We start from the raw sequence: 22,529 nt of genomic DNA, 5'->3' as shown, positions 1-22,529 counted from the left end.
GGTAAGTGCTAGTACGGCTTCAATGAGTAAATAATTTTATACCTAACAAAAATGAATAGTTCTGCGCGAAGACTTCCATCTCATTTCAATCAGTCAACTCCATTACCAGTTTGCAAACTGGTAATGGAGACGTCCTCATCTAGCTGCGCGTTACTCTCCCCGCGTACGCCGGATGCGCGACGGGGCTAGGTGCCTTGACGTAACGGGTTCGCACGGCTTCTAGAAAGTCCGCGGACGTGCCTTCATAGTTATGTACTAGCCCGTTGATCTTATGCGCATGCGCTGATTTGGTCTCCTCAGGACCCAACAGATGCCGGAGGAGATGCCATTCCTAACTGGTTCTCCATCATGTTGCACGTCTCCTCCCATTGCGCTTTGCATACCTGCAATGTGTGGTCTTATATGTCCCTGTGTAGCCGTGCTATGCGTCTGCGTAGTGTTCGATTGTGTCGTTGACACTTGTCTTGCACGCTGCGCTTGGCTTCCCACAAGTGTATGAGTTTACTATCTATCACCTCTAGGTGTGCTTCCGGCCGTACTTCCCGCGTTGCCGCCTCAACGTCCCTCCTGAGCGTTGCAGTCCAGCTCTCGATGTCGTCGATTGCCTCGCTGCCGCGATTATGCTCTTTCCGGGCTTTGCGAAACGTGTCTCATTCCACCAGCCGATAGTGGTTGCCCTTGGTGCCATTCCGATGACCGTGGTAATGGCAGTGCGGTCCCTCGTCGATCTGGTTCTCGATCACCGAGTGATCGCTACCCAAGTCCTCCTGCGTGTTATGCCACCGCGCGCCGGCGACGTTCTTCGTAAAAGTGAGGACAGGCGAAGTGTCCGCGCATACGCTGTTGCCCTTGCGTGTGGGCGCGGAAGGGTCCGCAACAAGCTCCAGCCTCTCATTCTGCGCGTCTTCCCACAGGCACTTACCCTTCGGCGTTTCGTACTGGTACCCCCACGCCGCGTGGGGCGCGTTTAAATCACTCGCGATGATTAAGGGCCCGTCGCCGACTGCGACGCTCGCCTTTAACAGTAACGTGCTAAAGCGGTGTTTGCCTTTGGGTCTGCTGTAAACTTTCAATACAAACAGGCCGCGCCCTTTCGTCGGAATAAGCTCGATCAGTACGTGCGGTATTCTAACGGACTTGAGTTCGTGTGGCGCCACGGTGAGGTTGCGTCTCACTAGCGTTGCAGCGGCCGGTGGTGCTCCTGCGGTCACGGCCTCCTCGATGCTTTGTAACCGGCCAGCTTGACCACGTCGTTGGTTTCTTGTAATAGTATTACATCCGGCCGTACCCGGTTGCGTAGGAATTGTTGAAGATGCCCCCGTTTCCTCCTGTACCCCATGCAGTTCCACTGCCAGATCGTGTACGTGTTCTGTGTGTTACGCTATCGTGGGCGCCACACTATTGTGTGGCGCCGTGTCGTGCCATGATGACTGTCCGCATTATTAGCTGCCGTCCGGCTGATCCTGCACCTCTTCTTCTGGTACCGTCTTAAGGTACGGTTTTCCGGTTGTCCGTACCGGGCGACCCGCTCCGCCCAGGAGCCGCATTTCAATACTGTCTATGCGCGATTGCAGCGTCGCGACCATTTGAGTGAGTTGTGCTATTGCACTGCTCAGCTGTTTGGTTTGCGCGGTTTGCTGAGCTATTGCGCGGTTCAGTTGCGTAGTTTGCTGTGCTTGTTGCGTCATCATCGTGTCAACCTCGTCATCGAGTCTGTCGACTCGCTCGCGGAGTTTCTGCTAGCATGTTTTGCAATTTGGTCTCGGCCTGTTCCGGGTCTAGCGCCTTGCGTTTAGTAGGTGCGCGTTGTGCGTCCTGCGCCTACATGACTTTCTCCGCGCTCTCGACCGTTCGAGCAGCCGCGTCTGCGGCGACGGGTTTGGTCAGAGGAGGAGGAGAGGAGGTTGCTGGGCCCAGTTTTTAATAATTGTCACATGAACTTATCCAATTGACCATTTTCCCCTTTGCCTGTGTTCTTTTGCGCTTCCCAGTTTCCAACTCGCCCACCTCTCAATTCTTCTGTGGCGTTATTCTTTGGAAGGTGGAATGGGGGAAATGATATGTACGTCGTCTGAAGGGAAGAGCCGCTCATGCAGAATAATTGCCGGCCACGTCTTCCAGGCTACCCTGCCTGTAGCAGCATCGCCGCCACCGTCATGGAGTGCTACCGTAATTACATAAAGGCTGTTGTCGGAGCAATGCCCGGTAGCTTATCTAAGATCTTTCGTCCTCTACACAGTAGAATGATTTGCTGCGCGAGTTGATACATTTCATTCTTGAGGCGAGCAGCGCGGGAAAACGTTATACGAAAGCAAGGAAGGCGGGCAGCACTCTGTACGTCTTCCTTGCCTTCGTGTTAAGCATTTTTCGCGCAGCTCGCCTTGTAGTCTATATTGTTCCGTTGTTCGTCGCTCGTAATGAACTAACATTTTGTTTCTATGGCTCGTCTGGGCACTCGCATGGCGGAACACAAAACCAGAAGGCGCTGATGCACGTAGTGACGGTGCAAAAAAAAAAAAAAACAGGGAAGGTGACCAGAAACGAACCACGTCTGCTAATCTTGACGAGAGGAAGCAGGCATGAGAAAATAACGAGAAGGGAAGCAGAACGGAGGAGAACGTACAACTCACGTATACAAATGACGGGGCGTTAAGAAGCATTGCAATAAGCTGCTTGAGGTAAATGGAAGCCTGCGTCCCGAAAAGTTCAGTGTGGGATCTCTAGGCTCAGTCAATAAAGAAAACAATTTACAGCGCGACTAAAGTTTGCTTTTGAAGTCGTTTCAAAATCGGCTGGGATATGGCCCAGATCCCGTCGATTGGTCGCCACAATCGATAACAAGCCGCCACTGCATGACACAAAACACATGACGGCGTCAAACTGATCATGTGGTTCTCTGCGCACCTTGGTGCATGTGTCCCCAACACTTGATAAGTCGACGGAACTCAAGATCAAGGAGGAGTCTGCTTCGAGCCACCGTGGCGCGTGTGGGCCTGCGCCCGGCCTTGGCCAAGGGTGACAGCCCAGTGCTTGAGGCGAATCGTCGTTTTCACGAAATTTCTGGAAATTACTTTCGTCGAGTTCATTTCTAATGTCGCGAAGTTGTTCTTGTTTTTGAAAAGGTTAACTATTAAATAACAATTCGTCCTTGCGTCAACGGCTCCCGCTTGCGCCTGTTCTTGGCGAGGGCTACTCGGGGAACGCAACCAAGAAGCAAAGTTACTTGAAATCCTGATAACCGATTCGGTTCACCGATAAACAGTCGTGCGTGAACTTGCTCGTAGGTACGAGGGTCTTCATCGACTCGATGCTCAAAACGAGCGCCATGAAGAGCATCGGCGCCAAGCCATGGGGCGTCACCTTTCCACCTTGTGCTGAGGCAGGTGCCCAGTGGAGCTTGGGGTACATCGAGTGCCTTTTCCGCCATTGGGCATATCCATCCTGGCACACGTGCTGTACCGTGCCGATGGGTTCACATGCGGAGGCGGTCCTGGACGAAAGGCTCAGGTTGGTATATCAATATAGGACTCCTGGGAGATCGTACGTGGTGCCCTACACGAATACATGAGAATACTGCCACAACCTAAGATTCCATAAAATCCAGGAACGTATGTTCTGGCCTACAGCCCAGGCACATCCTTGACTCGTAAGAAGTGATAAAGGATGTAGAAATGCTTATTAAAGATTATAAGCGTTTTTGAGCACTTCTAGTGCACAAGTGCTCCGTGAGTCACTGGAATGGGTAACATGTATTGGAGAACCACGCGTGTACTGTGGCACACGACAAAATGGAATATCACAATCTGAGCAGAAATGGCCTGTGGAAAGGATCGCTGATACCCTTTTTTAGACGGCAGGGAGTAGGCTCGCTTACAGCGTACCCTGTTCAACAACAGAAACATGTTGATACTGCTAGCTGACAACTGTAGAAGAGGAGAAATATGTCCACGAAGGAGTTAGGCACGTGGAACAACACATATGTGTAGACCTCCTTATCTAGCTCAACTATGTGTAGACTTGAAAGAGCGTAGGCTAGGGCGTGTTGGTATTCCATAACTGAGGTTTTTAGCGTACGAAAAGGGATGAAAGACAGTGGCGAAACGAGGACACAGCGCTAACTTCCATTGTTTCATAACTTCCATAAAACCATTGTTGGAATTTAGCGCTGTGTCCTCGTTTCGCCACTGTCTTTTGTCCCTTTTCGTGCGCTAAAAGCCTCAGTTATGTGTAGACCTCCTTATCTAGTTCTACGATGTCCGGCTCTGTGCCCTTGTGCAAGTGTGCGTTGTGCTTTGTGGTAATAACAAGCGAAGAACTTGTACCTAGCTTCGCAACTGGGGCCTGTAAATAGAAACTTGACTTGGTGTCTGTTCGCAGTGTCACAATTCACGGAATTCTATGTCTATATTGATTTGGTTATCCATTGAAGTCATGTTATGATGACCATAACAAAAACAAAAGTAACAAAAAAGCCGATACACAAGCGTGTGAATGAAAAATATAGTCGACTTAGCTAGCGTAGAGCAATTAAGCCTCCAACTACTTCTTGGTCTGTACAAGGAGGGGAAATTGTCTAATTCGCAAGAAATAGAATCGCAGTACTAAAGTGACCGCTCCAAATGCCAATAGAATTATTTGTTACAGCGTAACGACGTTGGCAGCATAAAGAACGTTCGTCTTCTAGAGTTGGCTGCTCTGGTGGATAGAGTTTTCTTTACTCAATTGGCATAAACATCATATCCTTCTTTCCTAGTTGAACGACCAAGCAGATATGTAGTGCTGCAATCAGCACTGTAAAAGTCTGAAGTTACTCAGCAGAACGTCAACGATGTGGTACATTTACAGCGAAGCTGTTTATGAGGACCCTGTGCCGTCGTTGTCGGACTTCGCTAAAAAGGGGCCATGTGACCTAGCGGGAGAGGAAAAGAGCTCAAAAGGCTGAAAAGGGTTGGAGTGACCCCTTTCTCCCTGTGAGAATGCTATTCTGTACGCGAATCTCATATGGTTGTCACAAGGTGCATTTTCGGCGATCGTGCCAGATCGACATCCAATTTACCGACTATTGATTCCACCCTGCCGTGAAAGAAACAACTGATATTCCAGCAGTTTGCTGCCAACGAAGAGTGCCCAGCGAATTAAGCTCGATGCTGGGAGCGCACGCGTGGGCGCCGACATTTCTTGCTGGCGCAAGAAGTGCCGGAAGCCCCGTCAATTGTCAGGCCACAAGACGTCGGTTAGAAAAATAGGTCGATACACAAGCGTGCGAATGAAAAATGTAGTCCATTTGGCTAGCGTAGAGTAATTAAGCCTCTAACCACTACTTGATCGCCAAAAGATAGCAGCGCCCGCATCTCCAGTGGTGGGCCTTGCGCCCAATATACAGAGCTCTGGATTAGTGGTTGCGCGCATTCAATCCCAGCTACAACCACGGGAAGACCACGAGTAGTGCGTACTCCTGAGGAAGAGGCTGCCCACGGCGAGCGTCAGCGAGAGTTGGCTCGTCAACGGGATTGTGGTCGTAGGGCCGACCCCGAGCTGTAACCAGAGATGCCACAAGAAAAGCACTCTTAAACCATGCTCGCCACACGTAGCACACGAAAACGGAAATAAAATGAAAAAATGGTGAAACAAGAATTTACAATATCGGCTGCTTGCCAAGTTTGATTTGCGTGGTGTAACACTCAGTGTTACTAACACAGCTTCGCTGTTCAAACATCTTCACGGACTGAAAGGGGCGGGGATATTTTATTATAACACTTTAACAACAATCGATGCATTTAAAGCATCATAGGAATATAAGAGGGGAAAACATTTAGATGCTTTCAAAACTTGCTCATAATACTGAATTTCGTTTCTCCTACGCAGGGTTCGAGGCAACTTGACAGGCCTGCGAGTGGCCGATGCGTCCGTGATGCCCGATATCGTGAGCGGCAACACTAACGCGCCGACCATGATGATCGGCAGCAAGGCGGCTGAGATGATAATACAAGACAACGGGCCTGAATGACAAAAGCATTGCCAGACTTGCTCATGCCGAACAGCTTGGATTATGGAAAAGGAGAGACAAACAGGACGCCATCGTCTACGGCGCTAGCACTGCTGGACACAGACCGACTAGTCGGTTGCCGCACTTCGCATTTCACACTTTTCATCGCTCGGACATTGAACATTGAATTCAAAAATTCTCAGGAGCACTCAGGGCTGTGCAAGTCCGCTGCTATGCTTGCCTGAAAATAAAACATCATAAAAAGCGTGATAGCGTTTTAGAACCATATGCGATCTGCGATGTTTTCCGAGTGCGCGTAGAAGCGGTAGCTTCGTATGCACTGTGCTTTCGACGTTTCGTTTGCGTTGAAACGAGAGTTGCACAAAGGTCAATTCGATTGCTGCTGCTTCCGAGATTGCTCACTTCAGCATCTTGAAAGCGGGTTTCCGCGCTCATCGAGCGAAATGTGTTCATGTTTATCTGTGCGTGCATGACGCCGTGCTTGTTCATTTAGTTAAACACGTTGCGGGCTTGTTGGTTTGGATTTATCATAAAATGTGTAAGCGCGACTGAACGAGGATGTAGAAAGAGACACAGAGACCGGGCTGTCGCGTCGTGTCTGTTTTTTTCTACGTCCTCGTTCAGTCACGCTTACACATTATATCACTGTTAATTTCGTTAGTAAGCAAATGTTTACAACTTTATTCGGCCGACAAAACTACTATCCTTACTTCGTACAGCTATCTACTAATTTCTATCGGAATCGATGCTTCGCCTTTCGGAAGAAAATGCGACTTTTTTATTTGCCTGATTTTCTGACCTTGAGACATGGAGGGGTTCATGCGGCGGCAGAGGTCTACGACATCTTCACTGCAGGCTGTAAAGCTCCCACCGGATTGCTGGGCATGACCGCGCAAGCGCTATTCTACATGGAGCTTGCGCACAGCGAGTTCGCCAAATATTTCGGCGAATATCGTCATGAAAGACGACCGGACGTCAATGTCCGCTTCGTGATTTTGCTGTCGTATTCCATGCTTCCCCTTTCAAGCTAAACTGCAACTTTATTTATTTACCCTAGACGGCCGCAACAGGTTACACAGGGGCGGGTAGGTTACAAGCATACAATGTCGCGAATAACACTGATGAAGGTGGCTTTTCTAGCGCACCAAGAATAACAAATAAAGAACGCAGGATACGCAGAAAAGAATTAATTCGTTATACCTTGTACAGCAGCAGAACATAGCAAGATAGAGGCAGAGAACTACGCGCTTTAACAAACTAACTATGTTCAGCTACACAAACAATTTCACGCATATGGCTGTCACCCATATGGCCACTCTGAAGCATCAAGCAAAAATCGAGAATTTCCTAAGTTAGACGTCGCATAAATGGCATTATGTTTGAATGGGCGATCTAGACGAGAACAGCTATGGCAGGCAGGAAGTAGGACGCGGTGCAAATTTTGTATATGTTGGCTAAGTTTCACGAGCGCTGATTCAGCCACGGCTTGACAGCCACACAAACGCTCCAAAATGGAATTCTAAGTGCGAACACAGGCGGTAAGCAGCAGAGCAATGTTTTATTTTACTCATTCTGCTCACTGCAGTCGCCCCGTCACCGCTGTCCCCCCTACCATCATGCCATTGTAGAGTTTGAAGTCACATAATTAAAAAGCCCTACCTGCCATATTATTTCTCGGCAGCTGCACAAAATGTGGACAGCTGTTCACCACTAGGAATAATCTCGATTACATGAGCCAGAACAACATGCTGCCGTCATACTTAGCAAGTTGCAGGGGGAGGTGTTTTAAGTGGATGAAGAATCTGGTTTCAGCCTTTGGCGTCTGCGCATTAACTTTATAACTCCGGCCGCTTTTTAAAGTTCTCTAGCGGCACGTACACTTATTTTCTCCTACAACGTTTCCAGGTCAAGGCCATCTACAGGGTAAGTACACACTTATTGACCGTAATATGAATACTTTGGTATGATAACAAGACGGGCCGAATAGGTTCTGCACTAATTCGAGCTGCCGCTAAAGACAAGGTCCCTTATATGGGTTCGAAGAGCAGTAGTGCTCAGCACTTCAGCATGTCTGATTTTCCCTTTATTAATTACTTTGAACAATAATAAAAGTTCGCTTTCTGGTTTCAGTCTTGGTGTTCGACGTGGCTCTATAAATGGCTTCCTTTCGCTCCCATCGTGCCTATCCAGCACGTGATTTCTGCTTGGCGGTCTTAAGTTAACACGTCTGTTTCCTCTGCAGCGGCCACACATCTGTGAACCTACTATTTACTGGTTAATCGTGGCACACACGCTTATTTTCTACGCTATTAGCAAACCAAGATGATTTGTGCGAATTGTTCGAATGCTATCAGGTAAAAGCAAGTGCGGGAGTGTGCGGTTAAAGGGCCCCTAGCCCGGTCAGACCAGTTTGAACTGACAAACGGAGTGCATGCAATGCGCGCTCACGATCCTGTCTGCTAAGAATTACATCGCTACTTGCCGCGGAAAGAGCTGAAGTTACAGACTAAACACCGTCTGCCCTTTTCCTCGCGGTCACCGCGCTCCAACACGGGGGAATGACGTACATAAGCACGTGCGCCTACGTAGTACATGGACATACGGTGACGTCGCTCAAAGGGACCCATGACACTTCGAGAATCCTTCAAGGCAACATCTGGTTATTTGTGTAATTGTTTTATTTTTTTATATGTACATACTGGAGCGCAACAAGCGCTATAACCGGAGTGGATAAGCAGAGGAAATTATGCAGAGAAAAGTACGGTACAAGGATGGGGGGGAGGGGGAGGGAGGGTGATGTGCTAGGACCATTCATCCTGGATGGCAGATACAAAACTTTGGGGTGAGAATGAGTGAATAGACCTAGGTAAGGAAGTCTAGTCTGCTATGGAACGAGGGAAAAAGCTCAATTTAAACACATTAGTGGCGTGCAAAGTAGGGCATCAAGTTCACGTTGTGATCTCGTCTCGTCGATGACTGTTGCGCGAGGTTAGTATAGCTTTTCGACAGTCTAACAGTAGAATCGACGGTGCTGTGCAAGAAATCTAGCGATAGTATGCGGCGACGTGAATAGAGCGAAGTAAAATCCAAGGAACGAAGTGCAGAAGAGGGTTAAACGTCACGATAATAACGGTGACAAAAATCATACAATTGCTTCTAGCTTGTTAATCTCACACTGCTTATAAGGGTTCCAAACGACAGACGCGTAGTCAACAACAGGAAGCATTAGCGATTTATATAACAGTAGCTCAGTATTTTTTGGAGAGTTGGATAGTGTACGACGTAGGTAACCTAATTTTTTAGTGCTTTGTTACAAATGTAATCAATGTGAGTAGACCATGCCATGTTATGCGTAAAAGTGACACCGAGATACTTATGCTCAGATACTCTACACAGCGCGGTTATTAAAGGAGTAATGAAAAAGAGAAGAAGACTTTTTACAGAAGGCCATAAGGACGGTTTTATCAAAGTTAATGTTTATTTGCAATGTGTTGCACCAAGTGCGAAATCTAGAAAATTGGAGACGGTAACAATAATCAGAAGAGTTAATAACTTCATATAAAACACAACCATCGGCATCAAGACGAATGTAAGAAGCGATGTTAACAGGCAAATCTTTTCTGTAAATAAAAAAAGAACAGTGACATAAGAACGGAGACTTGAGGCACTCCAGATGTCACATCAATAGCATTAGATTCAGTCGAGCTATAAGAGAATAACTGGGAACGAAGTGAAAGAAAGATTGAAATCCAGTTAGCTTGCTGAGGATTATTTAGTACAACGTTAAGTTTAGCAAGGAGTTTAGAATGTAAAAATGCGTCAAATGCTTTATAGAAGTCTATGAAGATAGCGTCAACCTGGTTGCCAACATCAAGGCTAAGGAAAATGTGATGCCTAAACACAACTAACTGCGTTGTCGTACTAAAACACCGCCTAAGCCCATGCTGTATGTTGAACAGCAGATTATGAGATTCCAGGAAAAACACTTTGTGTTTACGAATGATATATTCTAAGGTTTTGCATGACTGTGATGTTATTAAAATCGATCTGTAGTTTACGAAAATGAATTGATAGACAAATTAAGATTCAGAGAAATAGTAAAACACGTAAAACGAATGTCTGCGTGTCTATTTTTTTACTTCGGACCGCAGCAAGGGAGATGTACTTCCATTTGGTCATCTTGTTGCACGTTGTGCAGCTTCGCGCGCAGACGCCGAAACTATGTCACTTTCTACCGCCTTCCTGCACGCGATCATGGTCTGTGATCCGCTTGCGTCTGCGTCAGTGTCTGTGTAGTACCGTCTTACACCGCTAGTGAGGTGTTCTCGTTCGCAGCGAGACAAATGCAACAGCTCGCGCGCGCGACCATCAGCGGAAGTGCGTCGCGCAGCAAATAAACGGGAGAGAGAAAAAAAGAAGGAAAACATCCCCGCCCCAACACTCAGTGCATATCGTTAGCCAGCGAAGCTGAAATCCCGACGGCTGATTAAGCGACGGCTTGGTAGGCTGCTGGATCCTCGGTTTGCTGTTGCGGCTTGCGCTCGGCTGGACGAGCCGGTTCTTGTGCCCGGGTTACAGCATCGGCAAGGCGTAGACGAGCTCGTTCCCGGTTGTGCTTGCGGCGTTGCTGATCCAAAGATGCCTGCTCCTCGGGACCAGGCAGGTGGGTATGACGCGTAGCCTACGCATGTCAGAGCCGGAAAGAAACTGCTGCGTGAGCTCGGCTGCGACGGAGAGCAACGACGTCCCTAATGGCGCAGCAATCCAACATCACCTAGATAGCACAAGGCCTTTTCAATCCGATCCCATGACGTCATGTTACCTGGCCCGACCGCCATAGAATCTAATCGGAATGCTCCCGAGTTGGCAAGAGTTATTTTGACGTCACCGCTGTCATGACGCCAGCCTTGGCAATTGTAATTTCGGGCAGGAAGCGTGACGCCATGGATTGGAGTAAACAGGCCTTGTGCTATTTAGGTGGTGTTGGCTAATGGGCGCCTCTCTTTCTCTCTTTCTCGTTCTTTCCTCTAACCAAACGGCTATTTTTCCCCGCACTTCGGTACCTTGCGCTGCTTTCAGATCATAATTAACACTGTTGCGCTAAGCGCCGAAGGGACAGGACTTCAGCGAGAAAACATTACATGACACCTGAGCGCAAGCTATCAACAGGTTTATTTTTCAGAAAACGAAGCGTACATATGGCCTATACTGCGGAATTTTCCTTAATTACATTTCACATCATGTTGGTCCACGTTTTTGGAAAGTTGTCAACGTTTTTTCATAATTTCCTGACGCCATCTCCTGAGAGAGGGTTTGTTGTGAAATTCACGGTGTTGGTGCCGCCGTTCATGTGATTACGGTCGCACTGATTATGGTCACATTGGTTTGATCAATCTCGCGGTCACTGATTGCTAAGGACTGACCATGGAGGTACAAATTCTTCTAGCCACAAGAAAGCTACGTATAGAGAATAACATGTGCACACATGTGTGCACATGTGTGTTCATCGAGGTGATGCCTTCTATTTGCCAGCGGGAAACGGACATGAAGTGTTAGCGCAACTCAACTGGGCGCAGATGTTACTCGCGCTCAGGTCATCTGAGAATGTGAAAAATGTCATCTTTGACAATTGAATTTAGGAGACTGTTTGGCATGAAAGGGGGAGTGGGCATGTCGAAAGCGTAGCAGTTTAGGCGAGTTGGTATCTCATGACTTTCTTTAAGGCTTGTAGCGCAGCTCAGAACGGCCAAAAAGGAAGGTGGAAGGGGTAATGAGAAGGAACGGAGAACAGAGTGCGCGCTGACTTCCAACTGATGGTTTATTTCGTGACTTTCGTCAATTTCGTGAAAAAAAAAAGACATTCAGACAGCCTGTGGTGGCAGTCCGATATGCGCCAATTCATTGCTTGATAACGACAATGAAGGTGAGCTTACACAAGCATGGCCCGTTCATGCATTCATGGTCCCGTTCAGTATGGACATGCCCAGCCGTCATTATCCGGGAGTTAGCACGGAACAAGACGTTTTCAGCGGTCTTGGGCATGCATCCGTGGCTTTGTAATCAGTGCAGTTATTCGTTACACAGCTCTGACGCACAGCTCTGCTTCTCCGTATGATATGGAACACTGATCCCCGACCCCTGTCGGGTCTTTATTCATGAGGTGAGTAATGGAATCACTGCAACATATATAAAAAGGATATTAGAAAGGATGTGGATGCAGCGTCATGTTCTGTGTCTTATTTTCGCACTGTCTTCTCCATCATGATAAATTCACTGGATAGCTAAGCTTTGTGTTCCGCTTTAGCACTTCATACTAATGGTCAAGCAACATAAAGCAAGGAAATACGCACTCAAAAACTCACAGCAAAAGTTGATGATGAGGATGAAAAGCAGAGGAATCTGAGACGAAGCGGAATGCGGTTATAATGAAACACAGCACAGTGTGACAACAATAATTATGACGTTGTGTGAGGAATGAAAAATGTACTTTCACCCGAAAGGCGAAGTATCGATTGCGATAGCAATTGAGTAAATAGTTCTACTAAGTAAGGATAGCAGTTTTATCGGCCGTATAAACTTGGAAACACGCTTACTAACTGAATTAATAAGCATGGTGTTAGTGCGCACAAGCAACTATGAATACGTCACACTCGATGAGCACGGGTACTCTCTGTAAAAATGCTGAACGCTGCTGAGAGCAAGCGCGGCAACAGCAGCATCGAGGGAAATGACTTTCGTGCGCTCCGTTGCTTCAACGCAAGAGCGGCGAGAACACAGCGCGCACAAAGATTTGAGCCGTCTGCAGATCGCTTTCAAGATAAGGCGTGCCTGACCGCACGTGCCCGCACAAATTACGCAGTTGCTTTATTCCTTCAATTAACTTCACATATTCCTTCAATTATTCCTTCAATTAACTTCACATATGCATAGCAGACATGTAGAACTCTCTACTAATATATCATATATTTTCTGGCCAACCACCAAAGCTGTTTTTACCTTGAACATGAAGTTTCTTGCAAAAGATTAGGAATTTAGTTTCTTGCAGGCGATCGACTAAACCTTCAGAGCTTCAAATATTTTTCGACTATACTGCGTCACCTGGGCTATCACTTTGTATTTAATTTCTGTCGCCTGAATTTTTCGTTACGTAAGAATTAACGTATTGCAATTGTACTCACTTCTGCCGCTGTCATAGTCACTCGAAGTATTCAAATATTTCAAAAATTTTCTATTTAAGCAGTCGTATCACTTTACCGTATTTCCATTCGCACCAGTCGAAGGCCTTGATCCATACAATGTGCGCTTGAAAAAAATGTTGATTGACGTCCTCTAGCTCAGCTGAGCAGGAAAAATAAACTGCCACCAAAATGCGACAAAATTTTTCGCAAAAATAAATAAAAGTGAGGAAGGAGTTTTAAATTCCAGTAAACATGTGGCAATGTTTCCAGCTATATGTGCGGTGTCGAAAAAACGCTGGTCGATTCAGCATCGAATGGCACACCTGCATGTGCATTTGTGCCATTGTCAGAGCGGTTCTCTTCAGTAAAAACTGTATTATACTTAACTTCGCAAAAGGTTTATTTTGCTATCTAAATTACATGAGTGGGGATTATTAGGTATAAGTTGGCTTAAATTCAAAGTGCAACAAAAGCTCTCCGGTAATGGTAATGATGTACCTTTCATGTTTGCATGAAACTAGATTTTTTTTGTGGATTTGTTATTTTTTTCAGGCACTGAACAAAATTGAAATGGAACTCGCACGAGGAATAATTTTTTAAAGCTTTTCACCACGTCACTAATCGCTGTTTTTTTCATCTAAACATGTGAAGTAGTCAATATGAATAAGTCGCTGGATATGGAATGACCTGCACAGGAACGCTATCATGGCAGAAAACACAACTGAATCATGCAACAAGCAATGCAGCATAAAAACAGCTTCCATGGCATTACTCATTGCGATGGCCATGTTTAAAACATGTGCAATGTTCACTGAAATTGGCATGCACCATTCAACCAACAAATAAGGATTGTACAGAGTGATCCTTTGAGAGGTTTACAGGTTTTTTAAGTTCCCTGTGCCAGGTAGCGTAATTCTTGTCCTTGAGCTGGATTATTCAGACGCGGACACAACTAGCCCAAGAAATTGAAACACATAAAACTGATTCTCACAAATTCACTAATTCACTTATCACACTACGCCATATATTACAGTTTAAAAATTGTAGCCAGTGAGTTTGAAACACGTATTCATTTGAAATTAATTTCCAGGATGAAACCAGGTTCAAGATTTTTCCATAAATATGAGACGAAATACATGGGAATTCGAGTTACTTTTGTGATTCAATGCATAACAGTGAATTTTGTTTAAGAAAAGTACGCAGAACAACAGTGCATTTTTACGGTTAGTTCGATGACATGTGTCTGATCACTGGTGTCATTCTGGACATTCATTCTAGGTGCGTACACCTTGTAAAATTACCGGCTACGATTTGTAAAAAATTTATTAGGAAGTGAGTTTTTGTTAATTAGCACAATATGTGTCTTTATTTCTCATGCACGTAATATCTGGCAACCTGTATCTAGAATTATGTTAGCTGCAACAACCAGTCTTTAATAAATTCCATAAAACTTAAATACAACCAATGTGCATATCAGTGTCTCAGTGACTGCTGTGGGCTCAAGCGAATTGTGCCGTGGTTATAGTACCACTGATTAAACAAAGAAAGCCAGTACCTTTCTTGAGTGTTCTTGTTTACTTTTATGTCAGCCTGCTTGTAGATTAATATATTAGGTATTTATTTTTAAGACTTGTTGCTTTTGCGAAATGCGTTTTACTTGAGGGGGCCACAGAGATTACATATGTCAGTATTCGATTTTGTTATGGTGTCAAGCTGCAGGAAGTTTCTACTTTGCTATTATTTTTAAGAAGTTTCTAATGTTCTGAAACTACAAATGGTTGTACATTTACACAGATGTTTTGTTACAAATAAACACCTCACCTCGAAAAATGGTTTTTGTTTGCATCAGTTCAGAACTCTTGATTTCATGAAGGACAATTCATTTGACAATTGAAAACTGGTATAACAGTACTGCTAGCGGCTTTACAACATGGTTTATTACCGGCAATCTTGCAGCATGCTTTTGAGTCCAGGGTTACCAAGACCTGCATTACGGAAGCACGTCAATTTAAATTTGCCTCTATCCTCTCAGAGCAAGCATCAACATGTCATCAAATATATTTATATGCAGCGCAACATAGCTCAGCATTACTTTAAGAAAAGTGCAGTTTTAAACACTGCTAAATACACACTGGGGGCATAAAGGCTTGGAGCATAATTTGAGTGTTGACGTTCAACACAGCTCCAACAATATTTCAATTGACTCAATGTTGAGACTTAACGCATCTGCAGCATTGCGTCAATCGACGTTCAATGTCGAGACTCAACACAACTTCAACAATGCTTCAATGGGCTTTCAAAGTTAAAATGCATCATAGTTTCAATATAGCCATGATCTTTCAAATTGAAAGGCCCCAAAATATTTCGACAAAACGTCGCGGGCCAATGGTCAACACTTGTCCACAACTACCTCAATAATGTTTCAACAACTCCCCAATGTGCTTTTAATGCAATTTGTTGGCGTTGAGCAGTGATATTTCAACAACCTTTCAACATTTTTGTAAGGGAAAACTAGTGAAATTCACAATCTTGTATCGAAGCAATAAAACGCTAACACAATTATCACAATTTTGTCAATTGCCCTTAATGGTACAAATAGAGCTCGCAAACCTGAAATGTAAAACTAAATTTAATAAGACTGTTGCGAAACGTTCGCAAACATAACCACTCCACGTAAACTATAAATATTTGCTTCAAAATTTTGAGCCTGCATGTCATGCTCTATAGATGCAGTTTACAGGGCTGTGATAAGTGTTTTGGTGCAGAGATACGCAATCATCAATTTGGCGCATCCATTTTGTTAGAATTTACTTATTTCGGACAGTTTTTGTAAAACACATCACAACGTTAGTCCAAATTCTGTTACCAGGGAGTTGCGATAATTTAACTTTCTCCTTCGAATGCTACTAAAACCGTGCAAATAAACTCGGTGGTTGTCTCATAGAAGCCTTTCCGCCTTTTACATGGATTTCAATAAGGAAATCGGAGTGTACCCCGAGCTCAAGCTTCCTCTAAGGCTTTTAGAACTTGTGTTTTAGTTGCAGCTCGATCAAGGCTGTTACGTTTATGAGGCAGAAGAGACGTCGACCTCGAAGGCCCAGTTCATCCCCTAGGTTTGCGTATCTGCACTGGTGCCTTCTTTAGAAACATCTCTGACTTTCCTTGTTTCCGAAAAATAACTCCTTGGGTGAGCTGGCGCTTACTGCGAGACATGATTTGGTTGCGTAAAATACTCAGAAGAGGCAGAAAATCATTGAAACGGAATAGCCAAAGACAAAGAAGGACCGTTTGTTTAGGAAATATACTGCAATGTGATTTTTTTCTTGGGCAATTTGGTGTTTACATTAGGGTGCTCACTCTTTCCTTCCACTGGGTTTTTGGTTTTCTAAATTATTGCGCTAAAGAATTATGTCCTACTTTGTTTCTCTTGCTTTCTCCTCCATTGAAAGCATCCACGCCAAAGGCAAGCAATGGTAGCTTGAAAAATGCAGCATGTTTCTAGGAAAGTTACATTATAGCAGTGCTATCGTGGCCCAGGCGTCCTTGTTGCGATTAGTTTTTTTTGCACCATGGTATGAGAGGCTATTTACAAATCATCAGCCTTGTTTATATTGTCCATTGAAGGAAAAAGCTCTACCCCAGCGATCTCCAATTACACCTGTCATGTGCTAGTCGATTCCAAGTTGTGCCAGCAAATTTCCTAATTTGATCGACCCACTTAATTTCTTACCGTCCTCGACTGCGCTTCCCTTGTAGCTTTAATAGACCGTGTAACGTTTCCTGTGTAACTCAAGTAGACCCGCGATCATTTGCCCTATATATTACATGGACTGCCTACACCTGTATTTGTGCCCCTTCATGACAACCGGAATATCGTATACATCTCCGTTTGCTCTCTACATTTTTCTTAACGTTCCTTCAATTTTTTTTCCATCACGCCTCCGCGATCTTTAGCTTCTTCTCGAGCTTATTAGTTAACGTTTAGGTTTCTGCCCCATATGTTATCACCAGTGAAGTGCAATGATTGTATGGTTTCCTTTGCAATGATAGCAGTTAGCCATTGGCCATCATTTACGCGTAGTTATATCGTATGCGCTCCAACCATTTTTATTCTGTGAATTACCTTCATATGGCATTAGATGTTCATGTATGCTCCGTGTACTGAATTATTACGCAATCTCTCCATGACTACTGATATTTATAGTGCATCAAATGTTTTTCTTGTAGTGAACAAAGAACCACCTACATAGTTTGACTGCACGTACCCTACGGGTTTTCCAATCACGGGATTGATGACATGGGTATGATTCATTGTAGAATACCTCCTCGGGAAACCAGCTTGTTCTCCTGGCTAATTGGAACCGAGTGTTCTTATGGTTCTAATAAAAGTTACCTTGCCAAATTTTTATGCAATACTGAAAGCTAGCTAGAGAATATATGTCTTAATAATTGTTAACAGCTTTCTTGTTATCGATTATTATAATGTTGGCATTCTTACAACATTCTGGCACACTGCTCTCTGGTATATACAATAAATCCATGATAAATCCCATCCTTTATTCATGCCACCGCATTTGCAATAAAACTTGCCACCTTTCTGCCTAAACATGCAACCGCAAACTCCCTACAACTAGTGTTTCCCGCGGGAAAATGTACCACCGAGGAGAAACACTCAATGGCCACTGCTTTCACAATGCTTCTATGCTATGCAAGCATACTACCACTCGTTAGCTGTTCTTAACCAACGGATCACGTAATCGTCGCCGTACATAGGATGGGTCATTGTTGAAAACAACCAGTCAACCTGAATAATTGATTACAAACCAAGTTCTTTACCACTGACGTTTATGCCATAAATATAATATTAAAATAAATAGATCATAACATTCCCAGGCCAATAAACTGAGTGATTCCCCGAGCGCAACGCAAGCAATACGTTCCGCAGGAAAGGAGAAACACAGTGCTGTGCAGAAAGTGTTACCTTAATATGTAAAGCCTGAGGCAATTGAAATTGTACTGTGGTGGATGCCGAGCCAAATAGGTATAAAAGAAAAACGTTCGGACAGGTTAACCAATGCAACCAGAAGTTTATCGAACTGCAACTTTAAATAGCCACACCCAGACCATAAATTGTACTTGAAGACGAGTGTAGCAGTGTCGACATCGAGAGAGTTGAGAACGTCGTCTGGCTAGACACAGGCCTTTGCCTAGGAAGCAATGCGCGCGGGTGACTCAGATCACGAGCGGCCGGCGCGAGGACAAGGTGATTTATCTGCCGAGGAATGACTGACTGACATCTAGGACTTTCTGCGGAGGAAAAAAATATGCTGCTGCTTATTGTGGCTCATCATCATCGCTAATTTTGCACGCCACAAGATTGGTGAGCATGGACAGCGGACATGGCTGACGACAACCGCAGCGCTTCCAATGATCAGCGCGGAACCACCGTCACGGATGACAGGTATCGGACAACCCCTACACCACAGCGCGACGTAGCTGCTCTCTCGCTGAGGTTACCCCATTACTGGCTAGGAGACCCTCAACTCTGGATCGCTAAAGCAAACAGCCACGTAACGTCGCAGAGTCAAAAGTTCAACCATCTCGAATCCTCGCTGCCGCCCGAGATTCCCACAGAGATAAGCGACCTGATCCTTCAGCCTCCGGCGACAGACGCTTTCTACGTCCTTACGAGCGAAATCGTCAAACGCCCGACAATGTCGAAACAGCCACGGATACAGCAGTTTCTCCAAACTGAAGAGCTCGGGGATCGCAAACGTTTTCAGCTCCTGCGTCCTTTTCAACAGCTCCTAGGAGGGAAGGCAACCACCTTCGATCAAAATTTGCTTTGAGAATTGCTCCTACAGCGTTTGCCCACCTACGTCCGCATGGTTCTGGGGACTGCTAGCCTATTGACCCTGTTCCAGCTAGCCCTACTTGGAGACTTCGTCATGGACGCATCAAGTACCGCCGTTTCATTTATCGAACGTGATCACCTGATCGCTGCATGAAAGTACGCAGCGAATTTGAGCACATGCTCGAACTCTGGATCGTGCGACTTTCCTCTAGCCCTTACGCATATCCACTGCATATGGCGCCCAAGGCATCTCCTGTAGAGTGGCGACGGTGCGGAGATTAGCGTATGCTCAACAATGCTACTGTGCAGAACCGTTACCAGCTTCCGCGCATTGCAGATTTCTCTGCAGCACTGCATAGAGCAACGAAATTCTCCAAGATCGAGCTGGTGAAGACTTACCATTAAATTCCTGTGGAACCAGCGGATATTCCCAAGACGGCAATTATCACGTCATTTGGACTCTACCAATACGTGTGCAGGCCTTTCACCCTTCGCAATGTTGCACAAACTGATTCGTCGACACAGTGATGAGAGGATTGCCTTTTTCTTTCGCGCCTATCGATGATTTGCTTGCCTTTAGTCGCGACGCGTAATAACACATCCAATCTCTGGGCCAACTCTCCCAACACCTCGCCGGATACAGCCTTATCATCAATAGGGCGAAGTGCGAATTCGGCGCGCTCGAGTTGAACTTCATCAGTCAGTGTTGACAAGGATGGCACCGTTCCTTGCCCTTATAAGTCCAGGCTATACAAGATTTTTTTCATCCATCTTTCATCCATAAATTGCGCGAGTTCCTTGGTTTCGTGAATTTCTAAAACCGCTTCATGCCTCACTGCGCCACTTTTCTCCGGCCCCAAATGAACATGCTCCAGGGCAACAAATCCAAAACAAATGAACTCACCTGGTCCCCAGAAGCACTAACCACTTTTCATACCATCAAGACCAAGCTGTTTAAGGCAAGCACTTTCGTGCATACGAGACCAGGAGCCCCCCTTTACCTCATGACCAATGCGTGCTATGCTGTACTTGGAGCGGTGCTTCAACAGTTCGCGAATAATGTTTGGCAGCCCCTTGCCTTTCTTTCTCGGAAGCTCTCATCCACGGAGCGCCGCTACAACACATTCGGAAGAGAACTCCTCGGTATGTACATGGCTGTCCGTCACTTGAAACACTTCCTGAAGGGTCGAGAGTTCTACATTAAGACAGACCATAAACCTTTGACCTACGCCGTCCGCTCGAATAGTACCAAATTTCAACCTTGGGAAACACGCCAGCTCGCCTTTATCGCGGAATTCACGACAAGATACGATCCGCACACAGAAGGGACAATGCCGCAGCGAACGCACTCTCGAGCTGTGCAGGCCTATTCCATAATTACGGACAACAACACGGTTAGCATCGACTTCTTCGCACTCCCTGCCCAGCAACCTGACGACACAGAAGTAATTGCGTTTCGCGGAAAACCTGGCGTCTTACATGTGCGCGATGTCCACTTTCCACCTTATGCCTTCCCTATTCTTTGTGATGTCTCCACGGCCACTCCGTGTCCAGTCGTTCCACTCAATTCCGGGCGCGCCGTCTTCGATGCCCTTCATAAACTAACCCACCCTGGAATCCTGGCCAAGCAACATCTGATGACACAACGTTTCATCTGGCCGGGCATCAAGGACGTACGTGCCTGGGCGCGTGGTTCTCTGGTATGCCAAGAACCGAAGGTTCACTGACACACAAGCGAATATTCAGCTGTTTTACTCCACCATCTGAACGATTCGACAAGGTATGGTATGGTATGTAAAACTATATTGAAGTCCTGCGGATCGTGAGTCTTCACGAAGCGGGCCACGCCCACGTGGGAACCGGGAGGCCGAGTCTCTCGGCCGCATCGCCGGCCTGCAGGACAGCCCAGAGTTGGTCAGCCAGAAGAGGGCTGCAGAGAACCGCCACCCTTCTGGCTTAGCTGTTATTTATGATAGAGCGGGACCGGGCACACCGCCAGAGCATGTATTCTAACGTGGCTATTTCATATATTGACATACTGGGAACATGGCCGCTGCCACCGTCAAACGGGAACAGCCAAATCCTAACCTGCATAGATCGCTTTGCTCGATGGCCAGAAGCTATCGCTCTACCCGAGATCCGTGCTGGAACGATAGCAAACACGCCCATTGAGGGCTGGGTTTCGCGATATGGCGTACCATCTACTGTTACAACCAATAGAGAACGCCAGTTTGAATCAGCACTATTCAATAATCTGCTGACCCTCTTAGGCACATTTCACATACGCACCACAGTATATTACCCCATCGCCAATGTTCTTGCAGACCGTTTTCACTGCGTCATCAAGACCTCGCTCGTAGCACAGCCTGACGCCACTCACTGCTTCACATCACTACCACTGCTTATGCTAAATCTTCGGGCAACACTGAAGCAGGATCTGCGCTGTACGCCTGCCGAGATGGTTTTGGAGCACCACTACGTCTTCCAGGGAAGTTCTTCCGCTCTACCGCTTTAACCTGGTGCCCTGACCCCAACGACTACATCAACAGGCTGCGAGTTTCATGCCAAGCACTTCGTGCTCCTGAACCGCACTGCCAGCACGGTAACGCATTGAATATTCCCAAAGAGCTGGCGACGTCCTCTTACGTTTTCGTCCACCGTGAGTACGCACGGAAGCCCCTGCAACGCCCTTACGATGGTCCATAACGCGTCATTCATCATGCCGACAAGCATTTCGCTGTGGGCTTAAATGGCCGACAGGACATAATCTCTATCGATCGCCTCGAGCCCGCGCTTGTTAAGCACCTACTCTCTCAGTCAACGGATGGCCGGTGCTGCATTAGCCCAGAGCCGGTTGGCCCTAGCCAGTCTTCAAATACACTTCAACTCCGAACATCCCGACCCAAACTCCTCAAAATATCGTTCCGGCTACCTGCACGACTCTGTCACTTCAAGGAGGGCCTCCTGTAGCAGCATCGACGTCGAGGAAGACGAGGAGGATGGCATCTGGCTAAGGATAGGCGTTTGTTTAGGAAGCGAAACGGTAGCGTGGCTCAGATCACGCACGGCCGGCGCAAGGACCAGGTGATTTATCCACCGAGGAATGACTGTCAACTAGAGCATTCTGTTCAGTAAATATATGCTCCTGTTTCTTGCGGCTCATCGTCATGACTGATGTTGCACGGCAGACAAGCATCCATAAATAATGCCACCTCGATATAGGTAAACAGATGAAAAACAAGCTCCACATTGTGAAACGAGTATTACAAACGTGGAGAAGCTGCCGGCAGAGGAACCGTTTCTTCGAAGTCTTTCTCTGTCACCTTTGAATAGGACACACATGATGAAAAAAACCACAGTTCTTTTTCTGTTGACCGAACAACAGTGAGCCTGCATGCCTAACATGTCTGGAGCTATTAGCAATTACGCGCATTTTAACTTCTTTCCCACGGCATAGAAATCCGCCTTCTTTCCACCCTGTTGAAGTGGA

General features: G+C 46.1%; 1 protein-coding gene across 2 annotated transcripts; it reads left to right on the top strand.

The window, feature by feature from the left end:
• The first annotated feature begins 1,243 nt into the window (after nt 1-1,243).
• Nucleotides 1,244-6,243, top strand: LOC142570973 (ecdysone oxidase-like). 2 transcript variants are annotated; one of them, XM_075679271.1, is made up of 3 exons: nt 1,244-1,360; nt 3,285-3,507; nt 5,866-6,243. In XM_075679271.1, the coding sequence occupies exons 2-3, from the start codon at nt 3,308-3,310 to the stop codon at nt 6,005-6,007; spliced, it is 342 nt and encodes a 113-aa protein (XP_075535386.1). In that variant the 5' UTR covers nt 1,244-1,360; nt 3,285-3,307; the 3' UTR covers nt 6,008-6,243. The 2 variants fall into 2 exon arrangements, with proteins under 2 accessions (XP_075535386.1, XP_075535385.1); XM_075679270.1 differs by lacking the exon at nt 1,244-1,360 and adding an exon at nt 1,411-1,493.
• The last annotated feature ends 16,286 nt before the right edge of the window (nt 6,244-22,529 follow it).

This window comes from Dermacentor variabilis, chromosome 2 (assembly GCF_050947875.1).
Source record: "Dermacentor variabilis isolate Ectoservices chromosome 2, ASM5094787v1, whole genome shotgun sequence".
Classification (NCBI taxonomy): Eukaryota; Metazoa; Arthropoda; class Arachnida; order Ixodida; family Ixodidae; genus Dermacentor; species Dermacentor variabilis.
Note: the sequence above shows the minus strand (reverse complement) of the source record. Positions and strands in the feature narration are given on the sequence as shown.